We start from the raw sequence: 20,105 nt of genomic DNA on the forward strand, positions 1-20,105 counted from the left end.
GGAAGAGAGGTGTCTTGTGGCCTACATGCTACAAATAATCTTTGTATCTAAGACACACTCTCCCTGTCTTGTGCTCACACACACACACACACACACACACACACACACACACACACACACACACACACACACACACACACACACACACACACACACACACACACACACACACACACACACACACACACACACACACACACACACACACACACACACACACACCACACACACACACACACACACACACACACACACACACACACACACACACACACACACACACACACACACACACACACACACACACTTATGTGGGCCACGGCACAAAGCTTTTTCATTAATCTCAAATGGATCTCTATGCTTTGCAAGTCTTATAATACTCATTCATTCTTAAGGAATTAGGATTTTGTGATTACTTTGGATCTTGTACGAAAGTGAATGAGCTCAATTGGTACTGATAGTGATATATTGTATGGCTTGTAAAAGAGAAGAGATTGTGACGAGTTAAAAAAAAGTGCAGCTTGTGTCTGGGACCTAATGTTTACTAATTCAGTTTAACTTGAGAAAGAAAGTGAGAGAAAAAAGTGCAGGCAGAATTTAGCTGAGAGTTCATTTTCTGCTTATGGGAGGAAGAACTAAACGTAACTCGATCCCAATCTTAATAGCTTGCCCTGCAAAGTGTGCCAACATATACAACAGTAATAACTACCATAAGTAGCAGAAAGCGACTCAGGTTCTGGTCCAGGCTCTCGTCATCTCACGCCTAGACTACTGCAACTCCCTCCTGGCTGGTCTACCTGCATGTGCCATCCGACCTCTGCAGCTCATCCAGAATGCAGCGGCTCGTCTGGTCTTCAACCTTCCTACATTCTCCCACACCACTCCGCTCCTCCGCTCCCTTCACTGGCTTCCGGTAACTGCTAGAATCCACTTCAAGACACTGGTTACCATGCTGCGAATGGATCTGGCCCTTCCTACATCCAGGACATGGTTAAACCGTACACCCCAGCATGTGCACTACGCTCTGCATCAGCCAAACGACTCGCTGCGCCCTCGCTGCAAGGGGGACCCAAGTTCCCATCGGCAAAAACACGTGGGTTTGCTGTCCTGGCTCCAAGATGGTGGAATGAGCTCCCCATTGACATCAGGACGGCAGATAGCTTGCACATCTTCCGGCGCAAACTGAAAACTCATCTCTTTCGACTCCACTTCGAGCGATAGAACTATTAACGAAGCACTTTTATACTAATAAAGGACTGGCTTATCTAAAGCCAGTTGAGTAGCACTTGAAATGTTTGGCTCTATGAAACCTGATGTACTTATATGATTCTGTTTTCTTCAAGGTTGTGTCTTCCTGGTCGAATGTACTTATTGTAAGTCGCTTTGGATAAAAGCGTCAGCTAAATGCAATGTAATGTAATGAAAGAGAGTAACACAAATAGTATCAGGTCAACAGACACGCCAGTCTAACAAACCACACAGTAGGCAGATCTCACTTAACCCCCCCTCTTAATGTGACACATGCACTGTATTGGCCTGGATGAGAGGGGGCAGAATGTATGCTCACAGACAGCAGTGTTGAAGATGTTGTCTGGGGAGAGGACTTCAGGTCTGCTGTAATCCTCTCTGGCTGCTCCTCATCATGAGGGTGATTATCATGGGCTGTCTGAAAGGCTGACTGCCTGAGGGATGGAAGGCTTTAGTACAATCCCAGGCTGCACGCACTCTCTTACATGCATTAACTCAAACATTGTCCTGCACACACACAAGGGTCAGACACACCCAACATGAAAGTAGAGTGTTGTCTATACGATGCTTTGATGATCACATTGCTGGTCGTAATTAAAATGTCTCTTTGTCCCTGTTTACATTGAGGGGTCGCCTGGCTCAGGTCCAACGGGGCTGGATGAGTTTCTTGATAGAAGCCACTGCTCACACAGACCAGCATTTTGTAGCCAACAAAGGCTGGTATTCAAAAAAAGACCCCAGCTTACAAACAAGAGGAGACTGATTTACTAGTTGCATCTTCACAAAGCATGACTGTCTGTTTTGTATGTGTATGGAGCTGGTAAGGACACACTGTCATTTACTTATTACAGAGGATGATGCTGTACCCTATGGGAGCAGACAGTGGAGGGAGGGCAGTGCCACCTGCTGCTTGTGACTGGGACAAAACAGCAGGACTGTAGATGTAGCTGCAGATGTTTATACAAGTATTTGTGTCTCATGCATGGTATTAATTGTATCAATAATGTTGTGACGACTAGTGTACTTTTCTTAATGGGACATGTTAAAATGTCCTAATATTCTTGATTAACACTAGCTCAATATATTTCAAAGTTAAGTTGTGACATACATCAGCTAATATACCCTACTCTTTAGTTGAATGTGTCCTAAAAAAGGCTTATTAACAAGTGGCTAAACAAGACTACTAAACTGTGTCACGCTAAACTATAGTCTGCTTTAGCTTATTGGTCTTTTGAAGTCATGGGATTGAAGTGTAGTCGGTTTATAAACCAACATTAGCCTTTTACTTCTGGGATTGCATTTACACTTCAAAAACTAAAGTGGTTTAAGATTAGCTGAAAAAAATGTGTAAGTATTACAAGTCTTTGTTTACCACAGAGCTTGTTTTCTGTAATATACAAAATATGATGGAAAATTCCATTGGCTTTCGTGAGGGAACCAGTAACATGGCCTCCAAAAATATGCCCTGCGTGTAGCACTGTACACCGCTTTCACTCAAAGTTTATATTGCAAAGTACACACAAGACAACATTAAACCCAAGCACGAGTAGTCCTGTGACTTTGTTGACAGCAGGCTGTTTCCTACAAGAGAATAAGGAAAATCCAGGAAAGAATGAAAACCTGTGTAGTTTGAGGTCAACAGGAAATATGCAGAAAATATGCAGAAACTTTGAATTGGATATACATTTTCTCCTGAGCGGTCTGAGAAACTGGATGAAACATCTTACACAGTAACAGTCAGGGGAGGCTGACGCCCTCTGAAGCAAATATCCACCTTCTCAGCAGGAACATAAATATTATTCAACAATGGCGAGGAACGCTGGATCTGCTGAATTTACACTTCCTCCACTTCCTCCTCCATTCAATTAAGGCTCTTTATCTGACACAGAGAGATTCCTGTTGGAAGCCAGCTGAAGCCTTTTCTCACTTTGTTTTTTCCCCCAGTAGAAAGGTGGCATGGTGCAACAAAGGCTCATGTGGAGGGGCTTGTGTTCTACTGGATGACTTAAAAAAAAAAAAGGGAGAGGCTTTTCCAGATTACAAGCGAGGAATTCCTTTGTTCATGTTAATTCATTTTAATCCCACCATGTAATACAATCAACTTCCATCTAAAGGTTTACAGGTTTAAGAGGCACATAACTGGTTGCCAAAGTTAATGGGTTGCCAGGTTTATGCATCATGTACGGTAATACCAGTCGGTATGTCCACTGACCCCACAGGAACCCCCTCTTCCTGCAGAGAGTGTTATTTCAAGCTGGCCCAAAATCTGTCTCATGATAATTTTAGCTACATTTTATTCTATTTTACTCATTACTCTCGAGAGAGCTACTTAATAACATAAAAAGATTCAAAGGGGAAAACGGCAGAAAATAAGCCAATTATGGTTTATCAACTTCTACATTTTTGGGATGCTTGCTCCATTCTCCCTGTGATCTTTTCCAACAATTTGAGAAGTCTGAACTGCATCATTAACAAGAAGCATAGATGGTATAATATAAACTGGCTGAAATGAAGATGGAATTGTTTTTAAATATCAGTTTTAGAGCTTATCTGAATCAACAAGCACACACAATACGCAAAAGGGGCCAAAATCTGTATGAACAGCCAAAAAGGATCTGAGCAACTCATCCAAAATGAGAGCTCGTAGTGTTATCACAGCCAAAAGGTGTGGCATCTCGTGAACACTTTAAATCCACCATCTTTGGCAGAGGGATTGACTTTTCATGAGTTGCACTTGCACTGTGACTCAAATGAGAAACAGGAATTAGAATTGTATAGTTTCCCACTTCCTGTTTGCTGAATCACAACTAGACCGCAGAACAAGCTGACTTGGATCCAGTAAAGTGTTATTAATACAGTTAGACTGGTGAGTTGTACCCACACAGGGCAGAGAAAAACCAACACATCGGAGACAAAGGGCGACCGCCGCAACAACAAGATCAACATCTGCAGGCTGGTGAACTCTGTTTGGCCTGGAGAAAGGAAGTCAATAACTCCCAAATTACATGAACACAAAACCACCTTGTGTGAGTTTTGGCTCCTGCTGGCCTTATCACAATGCTTCTGAAGAGGGTGAAGTCTGCAGTCGGAGCCCCAGATCTGCTGAAACACTGTTGGCATTGTGTGTGAACAGATTCAATAAGATAAATGACATCAGTGTCTGGACTGGGTTTTATTTCTTGCCAAAGTGGAAACAAACAGAAAGTTTATGAACTATTCTGGGATTCATTACTTTTGCAACAGTAGCTTAAGAAACCACAGTAAGTAGTCCCCAGGGCATGTTGGAGGTTTACTGTTCATTACATCATGTGCAATATCCATTAAAAAGTTTGACTACGGAGAAAGTTTGCACCACAGGCAGAACACATGCCTTGGAGATAAACTGTGAAGTGCAGCTTTAACACTACATTAACATTATCAGCCCTGTTTTGTCAAATTTGAGCTTGGCATCCAAAAATGTTGTTAATTGCCTCAAAATGCAAACATGTGCTTTTTGTTGACTGAAACAACATGTTGGTTGATCTCAGATCCATGTAACAATAAGAATTTAATGTGCAACTCAAACCAGCCGCTGTGTGTGCACGTGTAAGACTTTTTCCAACAGCTCAGTGAATGGTAGCTCGCTGCCATTAATGATCATTAACCATTTAAGAGCTACCTTATGGAAAGGTTTTCTAAGGTAAAGGAGCGTTCTAGTGTCTTAAGATATTCCTATTTCCTAATACCACAGGCCAGGGCCGGACTGGGACAATAAGTCAGGCCGGGAATTATACACCCAGTCAGGCCACTACCAGTTTTTTGTGCCATTTTGCTGGATTTATTTGTCAATATTTACAGCGTTGCTGCCCGTAGTGATAGCCCTCTACATCTACCCAAAAATAAACATATGGACATGGGTTACTATTTAAAAAAAATTGAAAATCTATTTAGGACCCTATGTGAACATATTTTAAGTGGGGGTGGACCTCAACTCCTATAGGAGGGTCCGGGGGCATGCTCCCCCGGTAAGATTTGTTTTAATGTTGGACTTAAATGCATCAATCTGGTGCACTTTGAGGGGGAAATAAAGAGAGAGACTACACCCATATGAAACATAACTGTATACATTTAAATAATCATAAAATCATAATAACATGGCCATAACCAATAACATACCATATCCAATATGGAAAAACATTGAAACTTGTTTATTTATTTCTTTTTGGTTCATTTATAGTTGTGAGTGTGTCTGTGCTCCTGAACCAGCCTCTCCTGTCTCCCCCCTCTCCCTCCTGCTCCTCTTTGAGGCAGCAGCAAAGACTAGTTTTAGCTCTCAACAAGTTTTAATAGTTTATCTTACATTTTTTCACCTAGTTAACGTTTTTTTTTTTTTATTATTCATGCATATTTTACTAATCACTCCCCCCTCAAATGGAAATATGTGTTTACATAAATGGTGACCAAACCGTTTGAGACCCACTGGGATAACTTAGACTAAGTTAACTATCTAAACACTCAGAGAGTCCTTTACCTCACCTGAGCTGTAGTTATCAGTCTCTCAGTCTGACAGCAGAGGACTCTCCTCCACCTTGTTGTTGAAAAAGCTCCTTATATCCGTTAGCATCTGGTGCTAGCTAGCTGCGCTAACAACAACAACAATACACGTAACCGGTGCGCGTGCTTTATCTCACTCGCTCGCGCCACACATAACACCAGGGCCGTTTCTAGCTTTTTGGGGGCCCTATGCAAGATGCTGTTTGGGGGCCCTAGTTTTGACTACAATGGGGGGATTCCGAAGCCTTTAAAGGTCACATGTCATGGCCATTTCCACTGATCATAATTCCATTGTTGAGGTCTAGAATAGATTTATATTGTGCAATTTTCCAAAATCACTTTGGTTTCTCATCCAGAATCTCTGTAAACTATGTGTATTCACTGAATTTCACTCTCTGCCTTTAACGGCTCGTTGTAGCTCCAATAGCTCCAGCCCCCACTCTCCCCTGTGAGCACAGTGTGCTCTGATTGGTTGGGACGTTGTGAATCGAGCTGAGCTCCGTGGAGGTGTGGTTTCCTTGTTTAGCGATACACAGCGAAACATAGCCAAACTCACCCTGAGCACACACAAAGTCACAGCCGAAGTAAAAACAATAAGTGTGGCTTGATATTGAGTAAGAAAAAGGTTGATAAACGCTGTGAGAATGGGTCTGCTGCAGAGAGAATTTTGCCGCGATCCCAACTGTCTGTTATCAGCCTGCAGCCAGGGAGGAGAGATCAGCAGAGCTGCATGCACTGAGTGTGTGTGTAAGGAAGTCCGTGGATTGGTCAATTTGGACCAATCAGCGGGGGCTTAACGTAACGGCTCCACGGATTGGTCCATTTGGTTCCGGGTAACGCATGACATCATGAGTTACCCGGAAGAATCAATGGACAGTGACGTATCTCCAACGAGGCGTTTTGGGGAGATATTTTCTGTGTTAGAGTTTTACTCGCTACAGGGTGTACTTTGAGAGTTTTGATTCTGCAGACCGTTTACATGCATAAAAACCTTCATAACACACAATGGGACGGGTAATAACCGGAAAAGCATGACATGGGACCTTTAAGATGATCTGTGGAGATGCATCAATCTGTTACACTTTAATAGGAAAACAGGCTAATTTCACGAAAACCAAGCAATTGAAAATGACAACAAATGATATTAAAAAGGTAAACAATAAGGCTCCTCTATCTATGTCAATAAATGCAAGAGATGCAGCATTTTCTCAGCTGTCAGCCCAACGATGATTTAATAATAATAATAATAATTTCAATTTATATAGCGCCTTTCACGAAACCCAAGGACGCTTTACAATGGGAAGTAACAAAACAAAAAGTAATAATAATCATACAGATACATACTGTAGGCTGATTTGGACTTTATTACCCCAAAAACTCAAGCCACAGTTTTGCTATCATTGCAGTTTAGTCGTGTTTATATCCTACATTGGATTTGTAAGCATATAATGCTTCACCGAACACTCACAGGAGGGGGCTTGGCTGTCTGCAAATAAAGACGGCTCATTCTAATTCTCCCCAAATATATTGAGGCTGAACCTGAACTTTGAATTATCTGCTCCCATCATAATCTTGGCGATCTTGTTAAAATTGTGAATGCAGAATTAAAAATACTATGTAACTGGTTTGCAGTTAATAAATGACCCCTTAATGTGGCCAAAACAAATTACATGTTATTCAATACAAAGTCTGAGAGTAGAAATGACTGCATTATACGGATTTGCAATACAGAGATAGAAAAAGTTGGTGCATGTACATTTTTAGGACTGCTTGTTGAAGAAAAACTCAATTGGAAGCACTATATAAATTATATACAGACTAAACTGTCAAAAACAATAGGTATTTTGTATCATACTAAGAACATTCTTGAAGAAAAGATACTCTTTATAACGGTCTATTTCTCCCTTACCTTTAATACTGCTCCGAAATATGGGGAAACACGTACTCAACAAATCTACAAAAAATAATAACATCCCAAAAAAAAGTATTACGAGTTGTTGGTAAATATGAACACACAACTCCCATATTTAAAAAAACTCAATCTATTAAAATGTGTTGAGATAGTACAGCTTAAAACAGTACTGATTATGTACAACATTTTCAAAACAAAATGCCTAATAACATTCAAAAGCAGTTCCAAACCACAGCGTGAACATATGAATGTAAAAAAGGTCACTTGAAAATAAGTGTTCACAATGTTTATATGCAATTATGCATATATATATATATATATATATATATATATATGCATTTATTGTTTTCCTGCCCTAACTTTTATTTAATTTTTTCTCTTGTTTTCTTAATTTCTTTGTACTCCTTCATTTCTATACATTTTTGACGCAATAATGCCGCTGTATTAGGATGATGCACGGGAGGGCTACTTTCCACAAGCTATGCTTCAGCCCTCCCGCTTCTACTAATTTTGTTCATCTTTGTGTGTATGAATTAAACTTATTTTGTTTATCGGATGAATAAAAAAAAAAATACTTTCAGCTTGGGGGCCCCCTAGTGGCCGCGGAGGCCCTATGCCCCCACATAGTCCGCATATAGGAAGAAACGGCCCTGCATAACACACACCCTCCCGAGCTTGAATGACACACAGAGACCAATCGAGGGCATTAGTATGATCTGTATGAAAGTGGCCATGTCGGCAGGCCACATCATGTAGACAGCCAGTCACCCTCTGTGAGGCAGAGTCAGACCCACATTTGCGCAGCGTTGCGTTCACAATACATAGGCCTACATACAAAAAAAAAAGTCCTCAGGCCAGCAGGCCACTTAGCAGGCCAGGCCATCAGGAAACCTCCCGGTCCTCCCGATGGCCAGTCCGGGCCTGCCACAGGCCTCCTGTCGACATTATTAACACATTAAAGTCATTTAAGAGAGCAGAGCTTTGTTATAAAACAGACATGATGTGTGGAAGTGCTTATTGAGCGTAATTAAGATAGGCATTGTAATTAAAGGTATTCTTTTAACTTGATTTGAATGTTTCTCTTGAATCTAGTCGGATTTTATGAAACAAAAATATCTCAGGTAATCTCACAGATCAGTAGGACAGGGGATGGTTGAAAGACTAGTCAGAAATATCAACAGCATGAACGGTTCACAGGCCAGTTTCACAGCGGTAATGTAATCTGTATGTAATTCTATCTTCTAAAGTTGAGAGACGGTGTCTTAAATAAAACATTTGTCGTGATCAATATGTAATACAGTGTGTATTAGGGCTGCACGATTTGGGGAAATAATCTAATTGCGATTTTTCTGACGGATATTGCGATTGCGATTCGCGATATTTGTTTTTAAGCGACCCAACGGAAGTTTATTGTAAAATGCGGACATATCTCCGGCTAGGAAGGTCGCATCAACGTGCTCCCATCTCTAGCACCCCCGCAGCCCGAGCTACGAGTGAAAGAACTAAACTTACATGAAACTTCCGTTGGGTTGCTTTAAAGTCAAGCTTCAGTTTAAGATTCACCCTGTAATAGATGTAAAACATGTGATGGAGCATTACAAACCTGACTCAGATGGTTTGTTTCACCAAACCATCTGAGAAGGTCCTCGCTGCGGAACGCGGAATGGGGCGGGGTCGGATGTGGGCGGGGCTGGACGTCCGATGGGCGGGGCTGGACGTCCGACCCCGCCTTTTATCCGACCCCGCCTTGTGAGTCCACATTACACATCAGTAAATAGCGGTAATGCGCCCGGAGCTGTTTCCCTACCGCCAAGAAGAAGAAGATTGTTGAAGACGATAGACGATAGAAGAACCATGTGCTCACCTAGTTGGTCTGTTTGTCCGCGTTATTACATTTGAAGACGATTATACATCATGGAAGGGAACGACCGAAGGTAATAAATTATGTATTATGCAACCCAGTAGACATTCGCTGCCTAGTTCCTACCTTGTAAATTGTCTGTATGGCCGTACCAATAAGTTAGCGCAGCATGCTTGGTCTTGAAATGTTCGTAAGAATCCATAGATGTAGAATATCTACATTGTTCATCTTGATGTGTTTTTAAATTCTTACAAACCAACTGAATCGATCTGCTTAAAGAAATAACAACATTTGATTCATGTAGACTCTGATTTGAATGTATTCCATTGTGTGTTCTTTAGTGCTGTAGCGACGCGTCGACGTCGACTTCAAAATATCGTCGACGACATATTTCCGCGTCGACGCGTCGCTACACACACGTGGGTCACCCAAAGCAACAAGCAGTTCGCAATCGCACTTCAAACACAATGGAGACTGAAACGGCTACCACCTCCTCCTCACAGGATTGCGCACGAAGCCCCCAAACGAAAACATCTCGCCCGAAGTCTTCAAAAGCATGGGAATATTTTAAAGTTAGTCCAAAACGCAAATATATTTATATCTTACTGAGACTGCTGCATAGCCTAGCAGAAGCAGCAGCTAGCTGTGGTGGCAACCATTAGCAGCTAGCATTTGCTCTCCGATTTTTACATACAAATGGAATTATGGATTATAAATTCAATCATTTTTTTATACATAGACGTTAACAACCTATGGATTAACCGATTCAGCCGCGTGTTTTCTCATTTTAATGCCATTGAACACGTCTTTTGATCAGATTGACAGCTACGGTGGTGAGACGATCTCCCTAGAAGCTCTGTGAAGGTACGTGTTGTGATGACTGTATTTGCTTCCCCTGTCGCGAGTCCGGATCACTCAGTGATGATACTATATACCTACATAATCTGTGGAGTCTCATCTTTAATCGGATATATTGTATGTGCAGCTACGATAAGTAATAAGGGTACTTTTATCTTGAGTTCTGTGCCAATGTCCGTTAGCATTTTTCGCTCAGGGGTCATTTAGATGCTTCTTATGAGACTTGTGTTTTGTTTTGGTAAACATGGTTTGTATCGTCAATTAGCTGAGATTATTTCCGTTAATCTGGTATAACACATTAATAGGTTCTTAAATATTAAGATCCCCTGAGACACAGTATCGTGAAAAAAAAAAAATTTACATGACGTTTTTTTTACATTACGTTTTTTATGAATTGAACAACAGAAAAATAATCGTTAGATTAGTCGACTAATCGATCAAATAATCGCCCGATTAATCGTTTTCAAAATAATCGTTTCCCCCCAGCACTAGTGTTCTTCCTCAGACACCATACCATTCTTATTGAGGGAGAAGAACCTGTGCCCCTACAGTCCGCCGATTCACCTTTTTATCAGTGCCCATTCTGCTCTTATAAGACTGCAGAAAGGCATTCGGTGATTAACCACATAAAAAATCATGCAACGGTGAAACATAAAGGTAAAAGCCAATGTTAGGGCATAACTTGAACAACAAACAAAATGCATGTGAACAGACAACATACATATGTATATATAGGTACTTTATTTATCCCAAAGGAAACTGATGCACAAGCAAGGTAGAAAGATACATATTTAAAATACTAGTAAAGGGTAAAAGTAAACAAGTAGAAAACTGAGGTATTACCTTTATACTGGTGTACAGCAGAAATAGCCTTAAATATGCACTGTAAATATACTGCATCTATAAGCATATAAGCACTACATACATACATACATGTATTGCTACCAAAAAGAGCTGCAAACTATTGTTAACTGTCAGCCACTGTCAGTTGCAGCACACAAAGGTTAAAGGTAGCATATAATAATGTTAAAATGTGCAACAAAAAAGAGGAGTAAAAGTAGCTCTTTTTTTAGTTTTAGTTTTTGAAAGTAGCTCTCATCCTAAAAAAGGTTGGAGACTGTTATAGAACGATACATTTGACAATTTTAAGCTTGTAAAATTAAGCTTAAGAGGAACAGGTGGGGCTTGAAAAGGCCCACCTGTTCAAAGTGGGGAATGACAGAAAAAGTATGAGAACCACTGATGTAGGAGAAGCACCCCTTTATAAGTAGTGCTATGGCGGCATCTCAGTGGTGCTCTGCAAAGAATATGGGAGATAAAGTCATCCTGCCACAAATTCTTTCCATGGCCCCACTGGACAGAGAAGCAGCTCTCCATAACCTTGGTGAAGCCAGCAACCTGCGGGACGAAGACAGCTGGGAAGACAGGATGGACCCATTTATGTTCAGGTTCAAATTTGAGTCGGACTATTTAATGTTTTTTGAGCAGTGCATTGACAAAGAAAACCTTAAGGTTCATGCCTGTTTTGAAGAGCGCGGTTGAATGTTTGCATCAGCAAAGCCTTTCACTGTTGTATAGATTTTTTTTTTGTATACTTGGTTTGGTTTTTATATTTACTGTATTTGCTTTTTCGGTTATCTTAATGATTGTTCTGTTATATGATAAATATTGTAAATAATAAATGCTTTTTCTATCATTCTATGAAATGCAGTGCAATGTATCATTTGAACTATATGGACTAGATATGATTATGCACAGAACTAACTAAATGAATAATCAATTAAAACAAATATTAAATAATATACTTAAATACACTAATATCAATTAAAACAAATATTAAATAATGAACTTAAATACACTAATAGAAAATATGACTTTTTATACCACATATTTAAATACATTCATGCATTTAATTAGTATGAAGTTTTTAAATTATATTTAGTCGAGTGCAGATTTGTATTTGTACTTATTGTAGTTGTCCAGCAGATGATGCTGTTTGTGTCATTAGGATATCCATACACCCCGCCCATCGGACGTCCAGCCCCGCCCACATCTGACCCCGCCCCATTCCGCGTTCCGCAGCCAGGGCCTATAGAACCATCTAGGAAAGCTCCATTGGAAGCCATTTGGAAAGGGCAGGCACTTTCAAAAATACTTGGCAGGTGATTGGATCAATCTGTCTATCACCTACTATCATGGGCCACTTCTGATTGGTTAACAATGGCTGGTACATGTGGAGCACAGCACTTCTGATTGGTGTGGATGACTGACACACAAGAAGAAAAAAAAAATGTAATTTCGATTTAAAATCGATTAATCGTTCAGCCCTGGTGTGTATGCCTACAAAAATTGTCAAGTCAGCACAACAGCACTGAACATATTTTCATTCCATAATGTCCTTTTCCAGGAAAACCCTCAGCATCTAAAATAATTGAGTTTGTCTCTTGGAAGAAGATTTCAATGATTCGAGGAAGGCATTGTTATGATTGCAGATGATGTATCTGATAACCAAATACTGGCCCAAGAAAAGGTAACACACTGCTGCAAAAACAGGCCTCAGACTGGGAGGAAGGAGAAATGTATATTTGAGTGAAGAGTAGAATGTCACACACAATAAGCCTTAAAGCAGATGGTCAGTGTACATGTACATCCTGGTACAGCCTTTACACATTAGTTCTGACCAACACTATAGCAAACTTGTTACTTTAGTGAGAACAAGTCAGATAGTTGAAAGTGTTACATTCTTATAAAGCAGAAAGAGTGTGTGACAGTAAAATCCTCTGTACCAGCTCATTTCCAAAGAAAGCATCATTTGAAATCTATCACAGAGAAATGCTTTGGTCTGTAAGCTTACATAAATAAAGTTAGGGAGATAAATATACAAAGTTCAACATCTCTTCCCCAAATAAAGAACATTGTGATGTTTCACCTGGTTTCAGTAACTCCCTGTCGATTGAGCTGTTTATCTCGTATGTCAAAGATGGTTAAGTTCATCATTGATTGACAAGCACCTGAGAACCCTAAATTCAGCCTACAAGAGCTTTTCTTAGAGGAATCCCTGCATTCTTAGATTAGCATCATATTCGGGTAAGCATTTCAGAAAATCTCTCTTCACACTGAAGCTGAAAAGCTGTCACATCTGGGACTCACCTGTGATTGTGAATGAGCCAACTACAGCTGATTTCCCACCATGTGGCCTCCACAGTGTCTGCTCTCATGTGGTTCAACACTTTGAGGGGTGTTTGACAAGTGAACTGTCACATTTAGAGGTCTCTTATGTACATGACAAGCCCAGGATAGTTGTAAAATCAAACCCTTTCTGCGATTTCTTTATAAGGATTCAGAGACATGAGTCAACCCATGACTTGTAGCCTTAACAGATGGCGTTATGGGCGTTATGGTGACTATTGGGGTGGTGCCCGACCGGCCTGGGCTCCAACATGAACTACACATAATTGTCCCCTTCCTCTTTTGCTTCCCATCTGTTCTCCTCCTCCCGGATGCAATCAACTTCTTTTATCTTGATGCCCAAACACACACCAAGAACCACAGAAAAAAGCTTGGAAACCTTAACACAAGTAGTACCCACACATGAATGGCAAAGCCAAGTGACTCATATGTGATGCCAGTGACTTTAGCTGCTCCAATAAATGTTACGCTAACCTGTTTGCAACCGGCATGCATCCTTTTTACTTCCTCTATGCCTTTTATATGCCAGGCAAAGTCTCACACTTGCTCACCTCAGTGACACTGCCAACAGATGAACAATCTCAAGACATGCAGAGTCTATAGATTGATGGCAGACAGTCATTAGCATGTTATCAATTGTACAGATTTCCCTATGAATTATCTAAACTGTTTTGAAGGGCACCGTTCTGATCAGAGCATCAGACTGTCAAACAACTGAAGGCAGATGAATTAAAACATGACTGATGTGCTGCCATGACTCTTCAGATTATAAACCAGGAGAGGTAGCCATGCTTATCTAAATTCTCATCACAATGCAAACGACCCGCTGCTCTTACCATTCTGCCGATGCCCAAGACACAGAAACACGACCCAGTAGAAGAAGACAGCGACTGAGGGCTGCTCCAGGTTTTTTCGTAGCTCCAGCTGAGAACTACACAGTCTCACAGGCAGACATTAATAACGTAATGCTGCACACGGACACATGCTGCAACCCGGGCTTGACTGGCTGGTGCTCTGCTGCAAAAGGAGCAGCGATGGTGGAAAAGGAAAAAAGGAAGAGGAGAGCTTGAGTTTGAAAGTCAGATTGACGGAGAAAGAAAAAGGCTTACTGACAGACCTTAGGAAAGAAAAGCTGCAGTATCAAACACAAGGCACTGCTGGGACTTAACTTTCACAGAACTACAATCGCCAAACTCTTAATATTTAATTATCAAACAAAACATTACCAACGTTACTCATCTCAGAACCACACCAAACACTTTTATGGTTATTAGAGAGCCAAGCAAAAAGAGAAACCCCAGAACTCAAAGCAAGCTAACCCACTATGGTTCAAAAACTGCAGAGAGGCTGTCACCTCTGGTTTATTTAGGTAACTGCAGCCTAACCAGAGTGTTTGGGTACATCCAGTGGGGCATGATAATATTTATTCAGGCTCTGCATAGCCTGCTACCTCCCTTACACATGAACATAACACTAGCTAAGGTAAATTGGAGAGCTTTATGACCAATCTAGTGTCAATGTTAATTCCATTTTAGTCTAAAACGTATCACCAGATAAAACACTGTGATGATTACCCATCAGTTGTATTTACTGTGCCTATTTCACAATGGGTTTCCCTGTTTAATTATTTATGAACAAAATAAAAGGTATTACAAGTGCAGTTGTGAGAAGAGTACTGCTGCAGATCTTTAGAGAGTGCTGCACGATTCTTCAATCCAAATCAAACAGCATGAAATTATGAATAGCACATGGTGTGCATTGCCAACACTTACACCTCAGGCAAAGAGGAGTCAGAAGAACGTCAAAAGAAAGTGGCTCAGACTGAGAGAGACACCTGGCATCCTGCAAGGTCTCAAACAACATGAAGAACCCAGAACCAAGGCCCAACACATGGAAGTAGTATTTTTACTGTACAATGTGACTGTTATGATATGATTATAGAGTTGATGTTTGTTGCTACTATTTTGTATTAGGCTGAATGAAATGCTTATTCAACTGGCAACCGATTTAAGCTGAAATACTGTGTTTAATCATCACTATTGCGATTTTACTTTAAGTAAATTTACTGAGAGTTGGTTCATATTTTATTGGCATTTTTGCAGATGGGAAAACGCTTGAGTAATAAATGTCAGACAGAAGTTTGTGTGATGTTATGAGCTACTTGCCTGCCAATGGCAAGTCAATAACTGTCATGGCCAGGTTTCAAAAGCAGAAAGAAACTCAAAGTCTTCCTCATTCTTAAAGTGGGTCATTGAATCATCAGAGAGGATCTGTAGATCCAGGATTCAGTAGTGTAGTGAAAGGTAACATGTCTAAAGTGCAGCTGATCTACGCATTTTATCTAATTCCCTAAGTTTAGTTTTTTTTAAATTTTCTTTAAATCATTGGATGCTTTTTATTTAGCAGCCAACACAAACACTCAGACCTGGCAAGGCTGCAGCGTTTGGAGACTGAGTGAATTTCAACTTGCCAATAAATCACTTTTTTTAAAAGAGGGTATGTTAAATAGCAGAGACCTCTGTGAGAGATATTTTCAACTTATCTGGGACTGTAAACAGCCTTTTTAAAAGCAGTCAGAAACTCTTTGTGAGCCAAGTTGCATGCAGTGATGAACTCAACTGTTAAAAAGCCTTGGGGTCTTCATGGCTGCTGGGAACAGCAGGGACTGAGCCACCATGGCAAAATGTGACAGTGATGTGGAGAGAAGGATGTGGGTGAACGGCAAGTTTGGAATAATTAACAACAGTGACAGGAAGATAGCAAGAGAGAGATAGAAAATGCTTTGAGCAATGCAGAGACTGATACAAAAAGATCCAGAGAACAGAGAGCAGAATCAAATGACATCTCGTTACTATCCAGCAGGGTTGCTATTTTCCTTTTGGCTCTGTTCACTCTATCCTTTGCGGGCATGACCCCAAAAGGACAAAAATGATCAGCTTGCCAAATGAAATTCACATTCCTTCACTTCATTCAATTTAAATATGGCTATGATACTGTACTTTAGAACGTGCAGATGTTGCAGAAGCTCTTCACTGTGGCATTCAATAAGTCATTCAACAAGATGTACAAACTCTATATTGCCAAAAACAGCAGATTTATTTTACACAAATGGACCAAAGCACAAACACTAAAGAAAAGCAGAACGATAATGATGTCAAAAATGTCAACCATTGTCAAACTGACACTCGTGCAGTTCTTAACCCCCAGTAAGTGTAGATTTAGAGTGGATGTAAACTGTGTGTACACACATTAATCTGGAAGGGTTATCCTGGGTTCATGCAGGCCATCTGTGACGGAGGACTGTGTTGATATTTGTTTAAATCAGTGTGTGATAGTCGGGCTAGTAAGGCTCTGAGTTAAGCTGTAAACTCCAGATGTGTATGTTTATGTTACTGATGATCGAGTGTCTATTTATCTATTCTGTCTGACTGGACAGATTGCTGACAAAGCTGCCATCGTATAGCCAGCAGCTATGTGACGCTAATAACAATAATCCAGACCGCCACATCTGTAAGGTTAAGAAAACCACAACTATTTTAGAGGAGAAATCAATGAAACACCATCTAACCACTAATGTCCCAGTGGCCTTGTTAATTGTAAAGCTGTGACGGATGATTTTTGTATTATTAAAAGAAATGGACATATATATTGTAAGGTCAACGTTCACAGCTTTTTTACAAAGTTGTAGTCTTACACAGTTGACTGACATTACACAGTCACAGAGTAGAAAATGAAACAACAGCACATCCTTGAAAGATATCCCCTCATAAATATATGATGATCACATAATATTACACCATGCTCCATATCATTACAAATTCTAATAAACTATACATATATTATATTAATCCCTACATGTTGATTATGCATCAGCCTACACAAATTCACAGAGGAGCTGACTTGCAACTTCAAAATGTACAGCTCTGTATATCAGGCAAAATGCTGAATTGTGTGAGTTATATATGATAGCAATTTCCAGTATAGCTTAGTTAGTGTTGGTCATGCTGTCTAGTTTACCATAGAGCCACTCACCTTAACCACTGGTGTTAATACATTCTGTTTACTAATAGCCTAGAGAGTTACTGGAGTCCAGCTGCAACATGCAGAACCAAAACATTAATGCTTAATGTATCTTTTATGTTGTCGCTTCTCAAACAAAACAAATCATAGAAAAAGTTCCACGTCAGGAGTTACAAAGACATAATATTGTTGGGCGAGGACACAATCCCATGGGTAAATGAATGTTCCACTTTGTGAGTCGTGTAAAAAGCCTAAAGCAGTGAGTTAATGTAGGCAGCAGGACAAAACATTTGGCACAGCAGAAGGAGTGGGCACCCCTACCTCAAATTGCACACTGCCTGCATGAGTGAAAGATTACATACACGAAGAGAAATGTGAAAAATGCATCATTTCTGGGAGGGACTTTTCTTTCTTATTCCCTTCCACTAGTTGGGAGCAGGAATCTGATTGCTGACCTTAGTCTGTATTCTCAGGCCAGCTCTATTAATATCCCAGACACCAAAAAGCCAGGACTCCTAAGTCAGCAGGCAGAGCTCGCTCACCAGACTCTGCTTTAGTCTGGCTCTACATGGACCCGGCTGAAAAACACAGCTCCCGAATCAGCTTCTTAACTCATTCAAGCTAGACATACGGTAGTGTTTACAAAAATATTATAATGAAGTTAAAATATATACCACACTGTTCAAACAAAGATGGCAAAGATCATACATTTCAGTCAGTGCCTGTCATGCACATTATAATCTCATCTAATATCAACATCTTTACATTGGTATGAAAATAGTGTCTTTTAAAGCAAATTGTAAACATGACAATGCAAAATACCTCAATAATGAAAAACAGAACTCTAGATTGAGAGACTTTAAGTGTACCTAAGATCAAATAATAACAAGCGCTGGTTGTAAATGAGTTTAAACTTGCCTTAATCCAGCAAAAAATCTAAACTATGCCTGACAGACTACTGAGATGTGTTTTAAGAAACAGAAAACTTCTGTATGTTATAAACTTACTCAAGTTTTATGGTGACATATGTAATGCTCAAGCTTCTTCGTGTCACACAGGAATTCCTGCTGATGTGTTTGCTTGAGGTTTGCTTTCTTAAGGCACTGAGGGATTGGTATACAGTACATTGTCTTGGGATGTTATGCAATGCCAGCAATTTTTTTCCTGGCCTCTAATGTAGTAGTTTTCCCAGTGAAAACAATGTCATAAACTAAGTGGCTGAGTGGAAAAGGCCACAAATGTCATTTTAGATAAACATACTCCCAGAGCTATATCTTAACTGTCGGCCTACAAAGTTTCTCCCTGTTGTCCCAAATGAAAAAAAGGGAAAACTATGCAATATAACTAACTATGCCTAAAATAGACACTCTTGGCTACTACAGTCTCAATGTCCTGCGACACCTCTGAGAGCCATTTTAACTGCTTTAATGAGAAGTTACACTGAGCCAAGGTCACATATTTTAAACACCATATTCAAGATGTCCATAGAGTGTGTTTTGTAATTTGATCCAGTACATCATCAAAGGTTAAACACATCCCCCCTCCATCATGGTGCTCCTAAAATATGTCACATTCCTCACAATCACAAATATCACAAACAGGCGGCAGGAGAGGGCGGCTGGCAGGAGAGGGCGGCTGGCAGTCTGCTGCGGCCGCGGTTAACAGGTGGAGCGGAAGGGCATTGAGCATTGAGGGCGTTTATTTACTGCCCAGTGGGCCGCTTTGTGGTGGGACACTTTATGAGCCCGAAGAGCTCTTTCAAGCTCTTACAATTCAGGGCATAAATCTAAATCCATTACTAATACATTCAATAACATTCAGTAAGGATCCCAAAATCGATAACACTGCATCGAAAAAAGGAATAATCTGGCCACGGGTTCGTTTTATTTGAATCTAAGTATTTAATTTCTATCTCTTTGCAGGTCAGTCAAGAAGCGGACACTGCTTCAGTCGAATAGGGAAAGGCCCACTGGAAGTCAACATATTATCCGCCCTCAATTTAATAGATAATCGGAGGTTTGAAAGTGTGCTTTAGTCCCAGTTTCCCCCAGCTTCTCTGCCAGCAAGAAGTGAGTTTGGTTTCTCTTCTTTCCCCTGGCTCCTCAATGAAACAGACAGTTCCAGGTCAGCTTCAAGGAATACATGTGCACATATAGGTTCACTATGATAATCACATGTTATGTATCTATCCATGATCAAAGCCCCCCCTCCCCCCCACAGGAAGAAACCATGTGATAATGAGAAAGAGATCACAGCAATTAAACAACAGCCTTTCTATTTGAGTCTGCACCAATTTACAATAATGAGGTCGCTTAAAGTCTCTGTATAACATCGACCTACATTTGCATGTAACTGGACAAAGTCAAACCAGGGTCATGTCCAGCAGGTGCACATGCCCAACAGTTAACAGTATGTGAGCTATTTGGGAGCTTGTTTGTGGCTGGAAAAATAGTTTACTTCCATGGGTAAACATGTGTTTGACCT

The 20,105-nt window shown here is 40.5% G+C and overlaps 1 protein-coding gene across 2 annotated transcripts in view; it reads right to left on the minus strand.

The window, feature by feature from the left end:
- Positions 1–20,105, minus strand: part of sept4b (septin 4b) — a 49,207-nt gene that overhangs the window by 16,145 nt on the left and 12,957 nt on the right. Inside the window, exon 1 of one of the 2 annotated variants that reach the window (XM_034225487.1) lies at positions 14,438–14,576. The exons of the other annotated variant lie outside the window; for it this stretch is intronic. Within the exon in view, the coding sequence (XP_034081378.1) occupies positions 14,438–14,440 (3 nt within the window). The 5' untranslated portion in view covers positions 14,441–14,576. Of the gene's footprint in view, positions 1–14,437; positions 14,577–20,105 lie in introns of those variants that run through there. 2 annotated transcript variants of the gene reach the window in all.

Source organism: Gymnodraco acuticeps, unplaced genomic scaffold (genome assembly GCF_902827175.1).
Source record: "Gymnodraco acuticeps unplaced genomic scaffold, fGymAcu1.1, whole genome shotgun sequence".
Classification (NCBI taxonomy): Eukaryota; Metazoa; Chordata; class Actinopteri; order Perciformes; family Bathydraconidae; genus Gymnodraco; species Gymnodraco acuticeps.